The sequence below is a fragment of the Haliotis asinina genome, chromosome 1 (assembly GCF_037392515.1).
Source record: "Haliotis asinina isolate JCU_RB_2024 chromosome 1, JCU_Hal_asi_v2, whole genome shotgun sequence".
Classification (NCBI taxonomy): domain Eukaryota; kingdom Metazoa; phylum Mollusca; class Gastropoda; order Lepetellida; family Haliotidae; genus Haliotis; species Haliotis asinina.
Window position 1 is genome coordinate 104,358,100 of NC_090280.1, and position 18,855 is coordinate 104,376,954.

The 18,855-nt window shown below is 41.9% G+C and overlaps 2 protein-coding genes across 3 annotated transcripts in view; one reads left to right on the plus strand and one right to left on the minus strand.

Annotated features, from left to right (window-relative positions):
• Positions 1 to 1,746: 1,746 nt before the first annotated feature.
• LOC137285669 (solute carrier family 13 member 2-like) overlaps positions 1,747 to 18,855 on the minus strand; it is a 37,531-nt gene continuing 20,422 nt past the window's right edge. The window contains exons 10-16 of one of the 2 annotated variants that reach the window (XM_067817752.1): positions 17,944 to 18,042; positions 14,875 to 14,979; positions 13,615 to 13,712; positions 13,091 to 13,206; positions 11,378 to 11,539; positions 4,872 to 5,009; positions 1,747 to 3,455 (exon numbers count right to left, since the gene is read on the minus strand). In XM_067817752.1, the coding sequence (XP_067673853.1) occupies positions 3,273 to 3,455; positions 4,872 to 5,009; positions 11,378 to 11,539; positions 13,091 to 13,206; positions 13,615 to 13,712; positions 14,875 to 14,979; positions 17,944 to 18,042 (901 nt within the window). In that variant the 3' untranslated portion in view covers positions 1,747 to 3,272. The remainder of the gene's footprint in view (positions 3,456 to 4,871; positions 5,010 to 11,377; positions 11,540 to 13,090; positions 13,207 to 13,614; positions 13,713 to 14,874; positions 14,980 to 17,943; positions 18,043 to 18,855) is intronic. The other variant, XM_067817753.1, reaches the window with a different exon arrangement.
• LOC137258740 (UDP-GalNAc:beta-1,3-N-acetylgalactosaminyltransferase 1-like) lies at positions 6,222 to 7,462 on the plus strand. The gene has a single exon (XM_067796433.1). The coding sequence runs from the start codon at positions 6,302 to 6,304 to the stop codon at positions 7,460 to 7,462; it is 1,161 nt and encodes a 386-aa protein (XP_067652534.1). The 5' UTR covers positions 6,222 to 6,301.

An 18,855-nucleotide genomic window follows, 5' to 3' on the forward strand; every position in this document is an offset into this window, starting at 1 on the left:
TCCCTGAATACGCAGATGACTTTGCAATCACAGCAGAATCTGAACATCCTTTTTTGCCTGTTAACATCCACGGTGCAATAACAACGCTATGAACATCGATGTTGACAAGTACCAAGTCACAGGTAGAGCATTTCAGAACTGCTTCCATAACTCGCAGCGAGGACACTCTGGACTGTTTTAGAACTATATATGGCGAGGTGACGTGGTGGTGTCATGCGTTGTTGTGGTGTGACTTGGTGGTGTCATGTATTTTGGTGGTGTGACGTGGTGATGTCATGTGTTGTGTTGGTGTGACGTGGTGGTGTCCTGCATTGTGGTGATGTGGCACGGTGGTGACATATATTGTAATGGTGTCTAGTGGTGGTGTGACGTGGTGGTGTTATGCATTGTAACGTGGTGACATGACGTGGTGGTGTCATGTATTGTTGTGGTGTAACGTGGCGAGGTGACGTGGTGGTGTCATGCATTGTGGTAGTGTAACGTGGTGATGTGACGTGGTGGTGCCATGTATAGTGGTGACGTGAAGTGGTGGTGTCATGTATTGTGGTGACGTGAAGTGGTGGTGTCATGTATTGTGGTGGTGGGACGTGGCGAGTTGACGTGGTGGTGTCATGCATTATGATGATGTGACGTGGTGGTGTCATGTATTGTGGTGGTGGGACGTGGTGATGTGGCGTGGTGGTGTCATGCATTGTGATGATGTGACGTGGTGGTGTCACGCGTTGTGTTGATGATGTGGCGTGTGGTGTCATGCATTGTGGTGATGTAGCGTGGTGATGTGACGTGGTGGTGTCATGCATTATGGTGGTGTGACATGGTGGTGTCATGTATTGTGACGTGGTGATGCCGTGTATTGTGGTGATGTAGCGTTGTGGTGCTATGTGTAGTGGTGATGCGGCGAGGTGGTGCCATATATAGTGTTGATGTGACGTGGTGGTGTCATGTATTGTGTGTGATGTGTACCCATGTCTTGTTCTTGTTTCATAATCTTATTACACTTTGTAACCTGGGTCTTAGAATAGTGTCTCCATTACTACGTGAAAAGATGCGTGTAATTCTACTATTACGCCAGTAACAATACTGCTCATGAAAAATGTTGTGCGATATGATATTTGTTGGAGAAGTAATTCATGATGTTCCATGACCCAACACTGGGCTCCTGGGGCGACCGTGATGGCAACGCAACGACCCCTCGCTGCCTGGAACGCCTATTGGTACTCTGCTCGGCCATTGGTTGAGGACTGATAACCCAAATTCTTGCAGGGTCTGAGCTTAATTCGTCCAGACTCGAGTCTTTGCAACACATCCTTAGTGTGCTCGACTGGGTTCAAGTCTGGGGTACGGGAAGTCCATGACGTCAACGTCGGTATAACGTGAGATAAACTCCTCTCGATCCTTCGACCTCAGCCTCAAGGACATAATTGCGTGCGTGCATGGCATTCAAAGTCTTAAAAAATTTGTTTTGTTGGTCTTCAGTGTTGCACAACACAGGTTTGGTACTCTTAGTCGGAAATGGAATGTCACGTGACTCCAGACAAAATATCGTGTCATGCTTTCTGCAATTTGATGTTGTACCCATCTATTTCGACCTTGTGTATTGTGATTGGGAGCATTGTCCGTAACTATCAGCAACTTCGGAGGAGGAAACGGAAATAGCTGTGTCTCGACACATTTCTGAAGGACATAAATCACAACAGATCTCTGGCTCAGCAGCATGCATACCCGACAAATAAAAAAACAACAGTGTCACAAGCATGTAGGAATTATTTAATGTCAGCTATATACACTGCACGATAGTATGGATGCTATATGTAAGTATGCACAAATGGCATACAGAGGTATTCTGCAGTTATAAAGGTGTGGGAATACACAGGTACTGGTATACAGAACTAAGCACAATATCAGGTACACACAAGTGCTACAATGGCACTTTAACAAGTTTCCATGTCACAAATATTGGTATGAAGAAGTGCTGACAACCCCAAGTGCTGCTATATACACCAGAACGAAATGACGACATATGTAATATATACGCAATAAAATGTTATGTGTGCACGTTCTAAACGTCTACATATTCAGTATAGCTTCATCGATGAATCAATAATTTTACATTCTGACTTTCATTCTGCACTGCATAAGGTGCATTCATTGTCAGCACCAGCTGATGCTGGGTCAGTGTGACCTCGGTACTTTCTGGTTGTGTTGCATCACATAAGTTGGTACTGATTTTATGTTAAGGTCATATTCACTTTTTTTTAGAATCTGAGTAGGAATATCTGCGAATGAAAATCCGTTTGATCATATGCATGAATATCTCACTGAAATTAACTTGTGAATATTCATTAAAACAGTCGAATAAATAGTGAATCTGATTGTGAATACTCATAATAACAGCCATATGAACAGCTAGCTAACTCAGTCTGATTTGTAAATATTCCTTAAAACAGTCATATGAATAACTAAGTAATTGAATCTGTCTGTGAATATTCATTAAAACAGTCGTATGAATAGCATCTGACTTCAGTGTTCATTAAAACAGCCATATGAATAGTTGGCTAACTGAGTCTGATTTGTAAAGATTCCTTAAAACAGTCATATGAATAACTAGCTAATTGAATGTGACTGAATATTCATTAAAACAGTCGTATGATCTGATTTGTGAATGTTCATTAACACTGTTGTTGGAATATCTTACTAGATTTGATTTGTGAGGTTTCCTTAAACCCATGTAGGCGTATCTCACTGAATCTGATGTGTGAATATTCACTACAGTTAATGTAGAAATATTTCACTGTTTCCGATGTGTTTATAAATCATCTTGAACAGAGAATGATCATGTGTATTTTACAGTGCCTCCGCTTACATCTTGGCCCAGGTGGATTACATCATGTTATTTAGAGTCGTGGATTTCATCCTGTCTGTATAAATATGGAAAGGCATGTCAAAATAAATATTTCAAGTCCATTTTGAAGCTGAGAGATGGAGCTTTTCAAAGATCCTTTGCAGCCCGGGCACCTGTCGAAGGCATCCCGCGTCGTCACGGCATCCCATTGTACATAATGGATCTACAACATAGTCTTTGGTAAATGAGGCCATGGCTCTGATAGTTTCAATTCCTAATTGATATAGTTGCAACGCCACCGAGTTTGTCTGGCAACTCCGGTCTTATGTTCTCCCGTAATATACACAGACAACGTCCCCATTAAACACAAGGTACTAGTTACAGGGTCTGCACTGGGTGTCTCGGGTATGTAGTGGCACTCATAGCGCCCTCAACCTGACCCGTTCAGCAGTAGCGGCAGTGGGGTGGACGTATTGAGGTCTGACAAGGGTGTGGTCAGTTGGAGGAACCCGGATGGGAGGGTGTCGAAGTTGAAGAACGCATTCCCCCACGTCGCTGTCGCCAAGATGATGACGGGGACGGACAAGACGTTCATGAGGAAGCCACATGTCACCTGGAAAGTCATCAGCTGGGTTATTGAAGGGCTTGTACGTTACCCGCACAACAACAACAACAACAACAACAACAACAACAACAACAACAACAACAACAACCAATCAGACGTAACAACAGGACTGTCCGGATAACCTACTCTCAGAATAAACACAATAACATTGCCTCGATGGTAGAGTGGAGACACTGTTGTTTGGGGTGCGGAATGCCAGTGTTTCGAGCAGGACATGACCAACCCTGGCAATATCCCTTAAACGACGGCAGTCAGACTGGAAAACCAGGGCCATGCTCCAGCATAGCTTTGTGTGAGGGACACTTGGATTCGAACTACCGACCTTCCGCTCTCCCATCATGTACTCCGCTGTATACACCAACTCTCAGTGTATCTAGCCATTTAGCCTTCCGCTCACCCAACAGACACTCCGTTGTATACACCAACTCTCAGTGTATCTAGCCATTTAGCCTTCCGCTCACCCAACAGATACTCCGTTGTATACACCAACTCTCAGTGTATCTAGCCATTTAGCCTTCCGCTCACCCAACAGATACTCCGTTGTATACACCAACTCTCAGTGTATCTAGCCATTTAGCCTTCCGCTCACCCAACAGATACTCCGTTGTATACACCAACTCTCAGTGTATCTAGCCATTTAGCCTTCCACTCACCCAACAGATACTCCGTTGTATACACCAACTCTCAGTGTATCTAGCCATTTAGCCTTCCACTCACCCAACAGATACTCCGTTGTATACACCAACTCTCAGTGTATCTAGCCATTTAGCCTTCCGCTCACCCAACAGATACTCCGCTGTATACACCAACTCTCAGTGTATCTAGCCATTTAGCCTTCCTCTCACCCAACAGATACTCCGTTGTATACACCAACAGTCTGTCTGTCTAGCCATTTAGCCTTCCTCTCACCCAACAGATACTCCGTTGTATACACCAACAGTCTGTCTGTCTAGCCATTTAGCCTTCCTCTCACCCAACAGATACTCCGTTGTATACACCAACAGTCTGTCTGTCTAGCCATTTAGCCTTCCTCTCACCCAACAGATACTCCGTTGTATACACCAACAGTCTGTCTGTCTAGCCATTTAGCCTTCCTCTCACCCAACAGATACTCCGTTGTATACACCAACAGTCTGTCTGTCTAGCCATTTAGCCTTCCTCTCACCCAACAGATACTCCGTTGTATACACCAACAGTCTGTCTGTCTAGCCATTTACCCTTCCACTCTCCCATCGGGTACTCCCATCTTATCCACCAACACTCCGTCTATCTAGACATTTACTGTAGTAAACATGTACAAACACAAATGACCTTGTATCCTGAAATAATTTAGAACGGCAATTCCTGATTAGCATTCAAACAGTTTAAGAAGTACATGGCTGGAAACAAGCAGATGTCACCTACCATATCGATTACTCGTACTTGTCCATAGGAAAACACTATTGCATTAGGCGGTGTTGCAACTGGCAACATGAATGCGAAAGACGTTGCGAGCGCCGTAGGGAACATAAAGAATAGTGGATTGACGTTCAGGTTGACGGCCTACAAAGAAGAAAATGTTCAGTAAAGGGGCACTTGCAATAGAACATCCAAGAAAACTGAAACTTGAAACATGGAATATATCCTGACATAATGAACAGCACATATTAAACCTGTTTATCAACTTTCATGAAGTAGAACACACATTAAATACAATATAATGCATAGGTGTATAACGTGGTCAGATGGAGGTGCTCAGATGGAGGTATGCTGACCTTTACCATATATGTTTGACGTGTTTGTTAACCCCGAAATGATACAGCTTTAACCCTTGTAACGCTATTATTAGGGGTATAGTGAGGACGTATTGCAGTGAAGCAAGTTTGGTATTGTAACCCATGTTCTGTGCACACCACAAAGTCGCACCTCCGCACAGATGATTGTGGCTGCCGTGAAACCAAACCAGGCTCTAAAGCTTACTACTTTGGTGAGACCCTGTACCACGATGCTTTAAAGCTGGAATAGCGGTGGCGTCCTTAGCGTCGCTTCTGAGCCCGTGCTGGTCTCATCACGACCAGTCAGGGTCTCTGTGTGACCCCATGTTTAACGCTTATTTCGCAGTTGAAAATTTCCAGAATTATGAATAATGCCTGATTCACTCAGGCGATGATTAACTCAAACATTATGCATAATTCCTGAAATTTAAGAAACAAAATTATACATATTTGCTGAAATCATTTGAATGACTGAAATAGGGATATTACTTTTAAAGTCAGTCAGGTTTTCATATGTGTCTTCTTGTATATAACATATAGAGGATCACAAGCTGGGCAGGACCACATCCCTAGGTTATTATGTTGTTTCATCGTACCTCAAACATCGACCATACGTTAGACATATATCTGGTATCAATCAATCTTCCTAACCAACTTGTTCAACTTCACATACAGCTGTCGGCGACTGTACTGCCCACAAGGTTTACAGTGAAAAGGTTCAGAACAGCGTGGCGAATAAAGACACAATGGGAGTGAAGGGATCCATTTAGCCACGTGATAACATTGTGCTCAGAGAAGAGTATTGACGTTGTATTCACATCATAGCCTTCGAGGAATGATCTGTGGTGACAGACAGACTTATGAGATATTCACGGTGTATAGATACTGACATCTTCGTGTGTAATGAGATATTCACGGTGTATGGAGACTGACATCTTCGTGTGTATGGACATTGCGAGAACAGAGATCAACAATCTTGATGAAATGTTCACTGTGTATGGAGATGGACATATTTGAGGGTACTTGTGCAGGTTGAGGACAGATAGGTTCTACATCAGCTACTTGGTTTGAAACTCGCCGATGACGTCACGATGCAAATCACCACTGAGGTGGTTCTTCCTCATAGTCGTCTACCAACTTGTCATTGTCAGCGTTCTGGCATTGGTCGCCATGTCTTGGACTCGAATCAAAAACCAAAACCGACTGGTTCCCAGATCTCCAGGACCTGTCCATGACGATAAGTCATTACGACATTCCAGGTATCCTACAGATCTTGACATCACAATATTACTGGAAAATAAAAGCATTTGTCATGACGTGGAGACGGTCTCCGTGTTATTTATGGTCCATACGGCGCCGTCGCATACCGCGCACAGGCAAACCATCAGGTCAACGTATGCCAACAGCTCTCATTACAGGACGCATTCAGTGAAGGTGATATTTCTGCTGGGGATACAACGTCAACCTGGTGAATCCAACATACAAACGGCAATAGATCTAGAACACAGGTTGTTCGGAGACATTGTTCAGGGAGACTTCATCGACGCTTACACCAATCTTACGTACAAAGGCGTTATGGGATTGAAGTGGATCACCGCCAACTGTAATAATGTGAAATACGTCATTAAAATTGACGATGACGTTTACGTAGATACGTTCAACTTTTTCGCGACGTTTTACAATAAGAGCCATAGAGATGTGATGATGTGTCATTGTTGGCAGGCTTGGTCTTTGTTGGTTGAACGGCGAAGCCGATGGAGGCTGTCAGAGTTCCACATGAGACATTATGCATCATTTCCATGGAATTCCTGCAGTGGATATGCTGTAATCATATCCGGCGCTCTTGTTCCCAAATTGTATAAAGCCGCGCTGATGTCGCCATTCTTGTGGATTGACGATGTCTATCTGTTCGGGGTTCTCCCGGAGTTGGTGGGTGGCGTGCAGCGAGTGCACCTCCTCAATAAGATACGCAGCAACAGGACAAAGCGAGAGGTGTTGCAGTGTTTCAATACCTCGGAGTGTAAGCTGGTTATAGCATCAGCACGAATCCCCGATATTCATGAGCTATGGCGGGCCCGGTACAGTAGCTACCTGACGGGACACCTGGTGCCGGTAAGAACTCGCGTGTTTAAGAACGGAAGTTATTACATTTGGGACTTCAAAACACAAAAGACGGAAATATTCATGAACGATCCCAGAGAATATAACATTCCAGAAATACGCACACTTTTAATGCAGTAAAATATTACTCCTGGCTTGTAACAATAAAGAGGCAATGACTGTGAACATATGTACCGTTCTTTAACTATACACATAAAAAAGATGGCTATCATTCTTTGCATGATTTAGAATGACATGTCTGTGAGGAGATTGCAAAATATGGATAAAGCAAATCGTTTGAAAGCAAGGAAATTAATGACAGCTGTTCCAATGATGGCAGGTCTGGAAACAGGATACAGCTTATGAAATTTGGTGGTGTCCTCTTAAAAATCTAGAAAATACTATGTTAAACGTCATCCTGGTGACTGCTGAAATCCCCAAAGAAGTTGGAATAAAGGTTATTGATCAGGATATTGAAATGCATTTTTATTACCGTTATTGCAACAGCCAGGAGTTTGTCAGAAGTCATGTAAGACTGATATACGCATACACGTTTAACACCTGTTTAATTGATGCTAGCTCGACAAACACGAGATTGACCTTCAGGTTTATAACTCTATACTCGCAGTCTTTAAAAAACTTTGGTGTGAGCCCACAGCGCTAACATGCATTGCCTGGTTAGATTTTGATTAATAGATTGCATATTTTACCTGAGATTTTCTACATTCTCTCCGCCAGACTGCTAATAATAATGTCTCGACTAACAATAATGTCTCGACTAACAATAGTGTCTCCGCTAACAATAGTGTCTCGGCAAGGCAAAACCATGGTCAACAGACAGACATCTTTTGACCCATGAATGAGGTCACTCGTTAACACTGATGTCCAGCAAGCTATCCAGCAAGCTCTAAGGCTGGAGGCAGAGACATACTTTGTTAAGACTTGAATATAGAATGGCAAAGAATAAATTTACTTCTGACTTCAATGATCTGTGGGTTATCAACACAAGAAAAAGACTAGAAGATACTAATAGATTACTAGCGTCATGGCAGAAAAGAAACCTGACATTGCTTGGCAAAATTACTGGTATTAAAACATTGGCTCTTTCTAAGTTGGTGCATATCTTTAATACTTTACTTACCCTACCAGATGAATGTATAATTATTCCCTTGAAAGAATATTTTTCAGATTTATCTGGGATGATAAAATTGACAAAATCAAAAGGAGCGTTTTGAAAAAACATTATAAAGAAAGGGGGTTTCGCATGATTGATATTAAAATCTTTGCTAATGCCATGGAACTCTCCATACTCAGACTATATATCAGAAAAGCAAATGTAAGTAATCCACGCAACTTTCCATTTAAAGATACACTAAAATATGGTGATAACTTTCATAATATTGTTGAAATCGAAAATCCGTTTTGAAGAGATGTATTGAAAGCATGGAATTGCTATTGTACGTAAAACACCATTGAAGATAATAACATAAATGAAGTCTTATCCCAACCTGTATGGCTCAATCATAACTTTAAAAACCCAAACCACTTTATCAGACACTGGCTCAACAAAGGAATTTCAAGTATTAAGGACTTGCATGATGAACAAGATCTGGTCACTTATGAAGACGTGAGAAATACAAATGGGACAAAGGGTACACATTTAGATCTTGAATATATTCTCATATTTACATATTTTTTGACCTGAATCATGGACAAAGACATTAAAAGGCTACAGATATATGTATACAGATGACCTCAATATAAACTCTCTACAAACGGAGTTCATAACTTCAGCTAAAGGTTCAAGAACGTTTTATGATAAACTGCTGTCTGATGGTGTTTTACCTCATAGTTGCCATAAATGGGAAAATATATTCAAAGATATTGATTTCGCATAGCCCTTGCTCTTTAATCTAAGTAGGAAAAACGTAAAAGATGTTAAACTTTTAATATTTTCAATATACATTTTGCATGGAATTATTTATACCAAAAGAGAACTTTTCAAGATGAAATTGGTTGACAATTTTGAATGTACTTTCTGTAACGAAGCGAATGAAACAGTTGTCATATATATTGGGAATGTGAGGAAACAAACCAAATGGAATGAGCTTCAAATTTGGATTAATAAAAACATACAGGAACTACAACTGACTAAACGTCCACGTTTGGTTTGGTACTCTAAATGTTGACCCATTACTTTATCACACGATACCTTCTGCTCAAAGACACATTTATAGTTCAACCCTGAAAAATAATACTCGACTTAGAAACCTTTGTAAAGATTTAAAAAGACGTGTTCATGGTGGAAAAAAATATTTCCAGAAGAAACGATGTTTTCGATAAAATCTCAAAAATGGTCTCCTCTATTCCCACTATTTGACTTAGAATGACCAATGTTAACTGCTGAACTTCCACGTGCAATATGCCTACATATGTATCTAATGTTGCAGCAATGTATTCTCAAATATTATAACATGCATCCATATTCTCGAACCTTGTATTGATGGGAACAATACAAGCCACGACGTCTTGATGTTACTTCAGATATTGCAGTCGTCTCGTACGGGCTTGTACACGGCTGTTCAGTCGTCTCGTACGGGCTTGTACACGGCAGTTATAGATCACCACATGTACTTGTATTTTGGAAGTGTTTCTGGTCGGTTTTCGACTTCTAGCACGCCGACAGTATGAGTATAAAATCGTATTTATTGTGTGATGATCGCGTGGCAGGCAAGACATAGTGGGATACACAGTGGCAGAAACTGACTTCTTGCACACCACATAAAGATGGTCAATACGATCGTGTGGCAGCTGGCAAATATCACATCTACCCAGGACATCAAATGTAAATTCACAAATTTATGGAAAATCAATGTCTGCTGTCAGCTGCGAATCAGAAAGTCGGGATAGTCGGGACATGCACATGTCTAGGTTTGAATACACAATGCCATCGCCAATTGCCACTGGCCACAGCAGCACAGCTCGAGTGGAGAAATCGAATGCAAGGTTTACCTATCAAACCTTCAGATGCTGCCCTGCAAGTCCATTGCTGTGAACACTATGTAGAGTCACGTGTATAATTTTACTGTTCACCACAAACTATTTCACTGAAATCGCAATTCCTTAGACACCAGGACTGGTATCAACCATGATACACCGTATGTGGTACACCGCATGTGGTACACTGTGCTCTTGCGAACGCTCGGTGCCATCACTGTTCCATAGTAAGTCATGGATACATGGAAGAGTAGGAACCATACACTCGACTTCAGATGTGATTTCTAATGCATGTGTGAATGAAACTAAAAATGCTTTATGGTTCAACTTCTATATTAATATATTAAAGAAGTTGAACCCTAAAGCATTTTTAGTTTGATTCCATCATTTTTAGTTTGATTCCACCAACTTCTAAATGCCTTTGAAACAACTTATGTGTGAATTAGTTTTACACCGCTGTTAATACCACATGAGAAATGGGTTTCAGTGTCTACTGGGCGAGGAGAGGGTCGCTAATACTCTGGATGAAGGAAACACTTGTTTTTAGTTTTGTGAATGAAAGAAGGGTTTGTCGTTGTTATTCAAGATGAAGTAAGGGTTCATTACTATCATTTAGGATAAACAAGTCTGTTGCTATTATTCTGGATGAAGAAAGGGCTTGTGGCTATTATTCTGGATGAATAAAGAGTTTGTTTTGGATGGAGAAGGGGTTTGTTGGTATTTTTCTGAATGAAGAAAGGGTTTATTGCTATTATTCTGGATGAAGAATGTGAATGACGCTGTTATTTTGTTGACGGAATGAATAATGTGTCTCAGTCCTCAATAATACTGAATCCAAACACAAGACAAACCGGAGGTTGGCAGCACGAACACCTGTCCTCACTGGAGGAGAGAGTGTTGTCGTACAGTTCAGCAATCATCAACGTCATGAATGGGGTTAAGTTATGTCAAAGTTATCATCATTCGAAACCTCCTGCTACTAGCAGCCGAGGTGACGGGACTTGGTTGGGATATACGGTGCCCAGACATTCCCGAGACAAGAGAAACAAGTGTACTGACCAGTTGCGCCATTATAGGCATCATAAGTGTTGCAATGGCGGTGTTGCTGGTCACCTCAGTAGCGAAGGCAACGATGTAGCAGAGAATCAACAACATCAAATAGGGATCGAGGTGTGAAAACACAGCCAGCTTCCCGCCAAGCCATTCGGACAGTCCGGAATCCTGAAAATCAGCACAGATTTTTCATACACTTTCCATTGTACATAAGGAGATTTGGAATTTTAAAGAAGACATATGATGTAGGTAGAAGATTTTCACTGTTTAAATGTAAAAAAACCCCTCTCTCCCCCCCCCCCCCCCCCCCCCTTCTAAAAAAATACAAAAAAACAAAAGCCAAAAAACAAAACAAACAAAAGCAACAACAACAACAACAACAAAATGCAGTAAGAACTTCTGAACTTGTTTTTGTAATGTACTGGACACGGCGGAAGGTTTCCTGCAGAGGATAATTCTGGAGTGTTATTATTCTTTATATAGGTCTTTAATGTCTTCATTGTCTGTTGTGGTGGCAGTTGTCCCCCGTAGTTCTTTTGCTCAGTTACAACTGTTCTTGGCTCTATGGGTGGCAAATGTCCAGGTTTAGAAAAAGGATATTTATATAGCGCACATATCCTCGCACTAGTGCATGTTCAAGGCGCTGTTATTTCCCCCTCGATCACTGGATGTCAATCTCAATAGCACATCGATTTCAATCTCAACTCCTTGGGGAGTATACAACTTTTGCTGTCACTTGACGCTCCGAGTTTATCGAGGCTCTCTCATCCTAACGAGGTACCCATTCACAGCTGGGTGGACTGGGACACATAGTCACAGTACTTTGTCCAAGTTCACTGCACGTTGCTGTACCCACATCTAGGTAAGTGTTTGCTCGCATTCATGTGACCACCATCTGGCTATATACCAACGGATTCGTGGGTTCTTTTAAGTGTACAGGGTTGTGTACTGTGCACTAGGGGTTGTGATAACACTGAAAGGGTCTGCACACAAAGTTGACTCCAAGGTTTTTGAACCCGGTCACAGGTGGGCTCGGTCCCGACACCTCATCCTCCCTGGATTACTAGCCTGGCGTCTTAGGTCGCGCACCATGCCCCCAAAGGATTAGGTGGAGATCTACCCCAAGTTGCCTCCCTGTGAGGCTGTCAGAGAGTATCAAGTCCCAAGGATTACGAGGAGACCTACCCCAAGTTGCCTCCCTGTGAGGCTGTTAGAGAGTATCAAGCCCAAAGAATTAGGTGGAGACCTACCCCAAGCAGCCTCCCTGTGAGGCTGTCAGAGAGTATCAAGTCCCAAGGATTACGAGGAGACCTACCCCAAGTTGCCTCCCTGTGAGGCTGTCAGAGAGTATCAAGTCCCAAGGATTACGAGGAGACCTACCCCAAGTTGCCTCCCTGTGAGGCTTTTAGAGAGTATCAAGCCCAAAGAATTAGGTGGAGACCTACCCCAAGCAGCCTCCCTGTGAGGCTGTCAGAGAGTATCAAGTCCCAAGGATTACGAGGAGACCTACCCCAAGTTGCCTCCCTGTGAGGCTGTCAGAGAGTATCAAGTCCCAAGGATTACGAGGAGACCTACCCCAAGTTGCCTCCCTGTGAGGCTGTTAGAGAGTATCAAGCCCAAAGAATTAGGTGGAGACCTACCCCAAGCAGCCTCCCTGTGAGGCTGTTAGAGAGTATCAAGCCCAAAGAATTAGGTGGAGACCTACCCCTAGCTGCCTACCTGTGAGGCTCTGGCCAGAGAGTATCCAGCCCCAAGGATTAGGTACAGGGACCACGGCATTTTCTCATGGACATCTTGCCAGCGAAGGATGGGTCGGATCTTCGGTTTCGTTTTATCTAACAATTAAAACATTCAAATGTCAACAATTACACATCAACGCAAACGAGCAAGGTAGAACAACACGTTGATCAGTCAGATCTGCAGTTGAACGTGAAGCTCATTTTTCCTGTCTGGCCTGCTCCTGATAGCATATTACAGAAACGCACTCGTATCTCACACTAGCCCCAGTACTAGTTTTCATCGACAGTGAACTTAAATTCAGAATTACATATCGGAGAATAAGAGAATGAAAAAGATATTGTGAAACAGTGTGGGCTTGCTTCATAAACTGATGGCGATGTTACTTCCTAAATGTTAATCAATGTGGTTTCCAGCAGGCCTTTGGCTTTCTTTACAGATTAAAATACGATAATGGGATGTTATTGAGATATTCGTGTAACTCAGCACATGGGACTGTAGTTCACCTTCAGGCTTCCGTAAACAGAAAACGTTAGGGACGTTTGCGGGACACACAAACAGCAGAAAGCCGATGAACATGGCTGGTGTCGAATCCGATACGAAGCTGAAAACGTGAGATGATTGTGAAAGTGTTATTTTGTGAACCACGTTGACCGTGCTGACAAAACGTATCCTGAATGATGACGTACAGCCCTGCAAATAACGATCACTTGAAGGCTGCTGGCCGATTTGTTTCAAAATTCAACAAGCAGTTTCACGGTTTGCATAGTGTAAACTTAAATAATTACTAACAAGCTGCATGAACGGACGCCACTACATGGGGTTGTGAAATGCTTTGCAGACCACTGTGACGTAATCGCTCGAAGTACTCGAGCAAAGAATGTGTTTTGACTGTTCGTCCAGGGACTGAAGTTGTGCTTGACGTCCACCAAGGACTGAAGTTGTGCTTGACGTCCATCAACTGATGAAAACAGTACGTCGAGCGAGCCAATATCATGCTGCGGTGAATATTGACAGATTTGTAACTCTGTCATTCTAACCAGGTGACATACTGATGTTCCATGGGGATGGACGACAGCTGGTCTGACAGTGTTCAAATCCCAGCTATTGTCAATACTGAGGTATTCATTCTTCACAGCACCGGTCAATCCTTGTAATAGAAGCTGACGCCAACACCATGTGGTGATGATACATGCAGAGAGATAAACCAAACTGACAGGAGTGATAGACATTCAAAGAGAAGGAATATACATTGTGTCATGACGTGAATCAGATGACTTTGTTATATATTCTCACAGATTTTGATAAATTTACACAAAAAGTGACAAACCCACAAATTCAGCAGCAAATCAACGGAGAGTAGAAACAAATGAAATTACATGGATGTGTCAATCAAAGCAAGAGGTGAGACGAACAGTCAGCCCTGATAAATAGGGAGAAATATGTTAAGAGATGGCGTTAGGAGGAGGCGGCTTTTCAAATGACTTGGTGCCATGAGAATGCTAGAGTCGAAACTCAAAGCCAGAGTTCATCTTGCCAGCCGACTGCAACTAAGACTCCTTCAATGCGTATAACCATCGCATCGATCGGTGGCCGGGGCATAATGTTTTACATTAATTGGGAATACAACACGACCTGTTCAGCCTATGAGAATGCAGGAATTACAAAGAACACGTTATCATCATCACCATCATCATCATCATCACCATCATCATCATCGTCATTATCATCATCATCAATACTAAATGTACCAAAATATGGCTTACTTTGGTCTGAAAATCTCTCCCCATCCGGGAACCTCCCCGAAGTCTCGCGTGATCCATAACACCACGAGAATTCCGAAGCAGATTATAATGCACCACTGCGCAAATCTAGAAGCAAAAAGAAAAACGTAGACAGCGAATGAATGATTGGCCTACTCCACAGAATATGCCCTGTATGTACGTTTTTCGTCCTGAACACTACGACCTGTACATACACTGCTGATCATACATCCACTGTAAACCCACACCAGGCACTAAAGTGATCGTAAGTCACTAAGGTAACCCTAGTGCAATGTACAAGGTGATCGTAAATCAATATTATTAAGGTAACGTTAGTGCAGTGTGCAAGGTGGTCGTAAATTACTAAGGTAACCTTAGTTCAATATGCAAGGTGATCGTAAAGCACTAGGAAAACCTTAGTGCAATGTGCAAAGTGATCAATCAATCAATCAATCAATCAGTCAATCAGTTTATCGCACGAAGGCCAGTGGCCCATACACAAAATATATATGTATAGTATGTACAACATGTACAACATGTACAACATATGACACACGTTACAGTGAATCTCTTCTCAATATGAGCGCATGATGAATAAATAGAGCTGTCTCATGTTGTAATAGGGATGCTTTACTTGAGAGTATTGAATAACGTTTTGTAGCATTCTTGTATGATCGTAGCCATGGCGGGAAATACATCTGCCTTAAATCTTTATATACAGAACAAATAAATAAAAAGTGAAATTCATTCTCAATAGTGTTACAGAATGGACAGAACCTTTGTGATTTCATAAAGGATGAACATCTTCCTTGATTGATATATAACTCATTTAGACCAAGTCTCAGGCGTATGAAAGCATTACGCAGGTTTGTATTACGTAGGTTGTATAGATACGACTCGGGTTCACGTAGAGATTTAAACTCACGATAACAGTCATATCTTGAACTTTCATATAGCAATGAATGCCAGTCCTGTTTAAAGATATCGATAGCCCTGGTACGAAAATGTTTGATAAATGCATTAACATCGCCCAGGGTTTGGGATAACCAGACGAATCCAAAGCCGTATCTAAACAAAAGACTGCGAATACGGGTTGCCCAAATGTTTTTACCAATATTATCAACATGAACAGTCATATTGTAGGTTTTTTTGGCTGACGATGTCCGGGCATATTTTGTATTTTACCCCAGTACTTTAAACAGCGAGAGTAAGAAATTATGTACAAACGGTATCTCCCACATTCACCGTACACCATACTATTAGGGGTAGACCTTTTCGATGATATAAAATTCCTTGAAGCCCCAGATTTCAGATCCATAGAGGAGAATAGGCTGCACATGGGAATCAAACAACTTGAAAAATATACAAGGGCCCAACAGCCCCCAACTTCGGTATAACAGAGAGCAATTGTAGTAAAGCCTTTCCCCATCTACTAGCCAAATTAATGATATATTTATTCAGGTTTAGTGTATGTGTAAATAATATCCCTACTAGTAGATATTTATATTTTTACTCTATACTCAGTAGTTGAGCGATGTTTAACTTTTAGTAAAAGAAAATTGTATGTAGCTTTTGTTGAGTTTAGAAAGGCTTTTGATTCTGTATAATGTCAAAAGTGTATAATGTAAATAATATCCCTAGATATTTATATTCGTTGACAACGGTCATACGTTCACCTTTAAAGCACCACTTCCCTATAGCTACCGTTGGGCCACCCTTACGAATCTTGATCTTTTCAAGATTAACGTCAAGTCGCCAGTTATCTGAATAATGTGATAGTCTATTAATTTGCCTCTGAAGGTCAATAACAGTGCTTGACATTAGGATCACATCGTCAGCAAAAAGTAAAATAAAGAGTTCACCAAGATCAGGAGATAATTGGATGCCATGTCTGCCAGAGTGTATAATGTCAAAATATAGTTCGTTAATAAAGAATGAAAAAAGTATCGGGCTTAGAACACAGCCTTGTCGTACACCAACAGGGCAATCAAAATAGTCACTGAAAACATTATCGCATCGAACGCAAGACTTTACATTTGTATACACTGACATGATAATATCAAACATTTTGCCTTTAAAACCCATATTTCTAAGGCATTTCCACAGTTTATTTCTACCTACAGAATTAAAAGTCTTTCTAAAATAAAAAAAAGCTACATACAAATTTCTTTTACTAAAAGGAAAACATCGCTCAACTACTGAGTGTAGAGTGAAAATATGATCAAAGGTTGAGTATTCTTTTCTAAACCTAGCTTGTAAATCTGGAATCAGGTCTCTCATATTTGACCACTGTGTTAGCCTATTATTGATAATAGATACAAGCGTTTTACCAACGATACTTGTCAGAGAGATGTCCCGATAATTGTTAAGGTTATTTGTGTTTCCATTTTTAAATACTGGAACAATTATTGATTAAGCCTATTTAGACGGGAAACATCTGGAGTCAAATACCAAGTTAAAGCTTTTAACAAGGAACGTCATTATCTCGGGTAAGGCAGTTTTGATCATTTCTGGAATAACATTATCCGCCCCAGTAGACGTTCCAGCTTTAAGACGAGATACTGCGTTAACTATTTCTAATTCTGTAATAGGAGACTCAAGTAGAGACTTATCAACATCACTAAACTCGTCACGTCCATTATCTGTATCTATTGTATAATCATGTGCATCATAGATAATATCGTCTTTAGAAAACAAGTCCCTGAAGTGGCAAAACCATTCTGCCTCTGATGTACTCGATAAGGGTAGGGAGCCTCTTTGGAGGGTGCGATCGTAAATCACTAGGGTAACCTTAGTGCAATATGCCAGGTGATCGTAAATCACTAGGGTAACCTTAGTGCAATGTGCAAGGTGATCGTAAATCACTAGGGTAACCCTAGTGCAATGTTAAAAAATGGGAGGTAAAAGTTAATCTCAGTAAATGTTGCATCATGAAAGGGGCCCTTGGGCGTTAAACCATAACCCAGGTACGTAAACCAGACAAAGTGGCATTGAGACATGCTGATGTTCTACCGTGGCCTTATCAGGACTGGCAGAAACGTTTGCTATTTCATCACAATCGACTATACATACGAGACGGGTCCCAGTTTCCGGAACTCTTCACGTATGACACCTTTAACTCTCTTGCTGGCATCGTTGTTTACGCCACCAGAGAAACAGCCACAGAACCCTCTGAAAACAAACGCACGTGCGTGAGCTGGTTGAGCTTTCAATGACAGCTGTTAGTTGTAGCACGCCGTATGCTCCTCTGTTCACACAGCTATAAATGGATACCTGGGAGGGTGAGCAGCAGTTACAGGAGATGTAAATTATCTAGCGTCCTAGGAACAGGGAATGAAAGGTGTGTATCACGATGGGAATGTTGTGTCGTCGGCGAGCCAGGCTAGTCAGCCAGCGAGCTTGAGGTGCTGGGATCGAGCCCGCTTGTGGTTGGATGTAAGAAAGAGTGTGTAGACTCTTTCAGTGTTGCCCCTGCTGTACAGTACACAACCCTGTGCATATAAAAAACTCACAAACAATCCGTCGGTATATGACCAGATGGTTACCAAGGGAATACGTGCTAACATTTAGTTGCGGGTACAACAACATGCAACCTGGCCAAAGAACAGTGGCCATGTGTACCAGTCCACCCAGCTGTGAATGGCCTAGCGGCTCCTAGCTGTTTCATAATCCCCAGTGAGTTGAGACTGATACTACGATCCTATATGATCGAGGGACGAGGAAAGAGCCCGTTAGCAGCCGTGGTAGAACTCGGCGCTCTATAAACAGATTGTTTTGTATAGTATGGACCAGTATGTCGTTTCCCGCAAACAGTCCCGCAACAATCCAGTGCTATGACAGCGGCGGATGTCTGACCGGTTTCACATCCTGCGTCCATACGGACTACTCTGCGTTGTTGAAATATTTACTTCAACTAAACCTGTTGCTTGTGACTTAGTTGTTTAAATAGTCACACCAGTTAGAACACGAAAAAATGTTTTACAA

Bases quoted from the DNA above. Each gene is read 5' to 3' on its own strand.
- LOC137258740 (XM_067796433.1), top strand. From the start codon at position 6,302: ATGACGTCACGATGCAAATCACCACTGAGGTGGTTCTTCCTCATAGTC.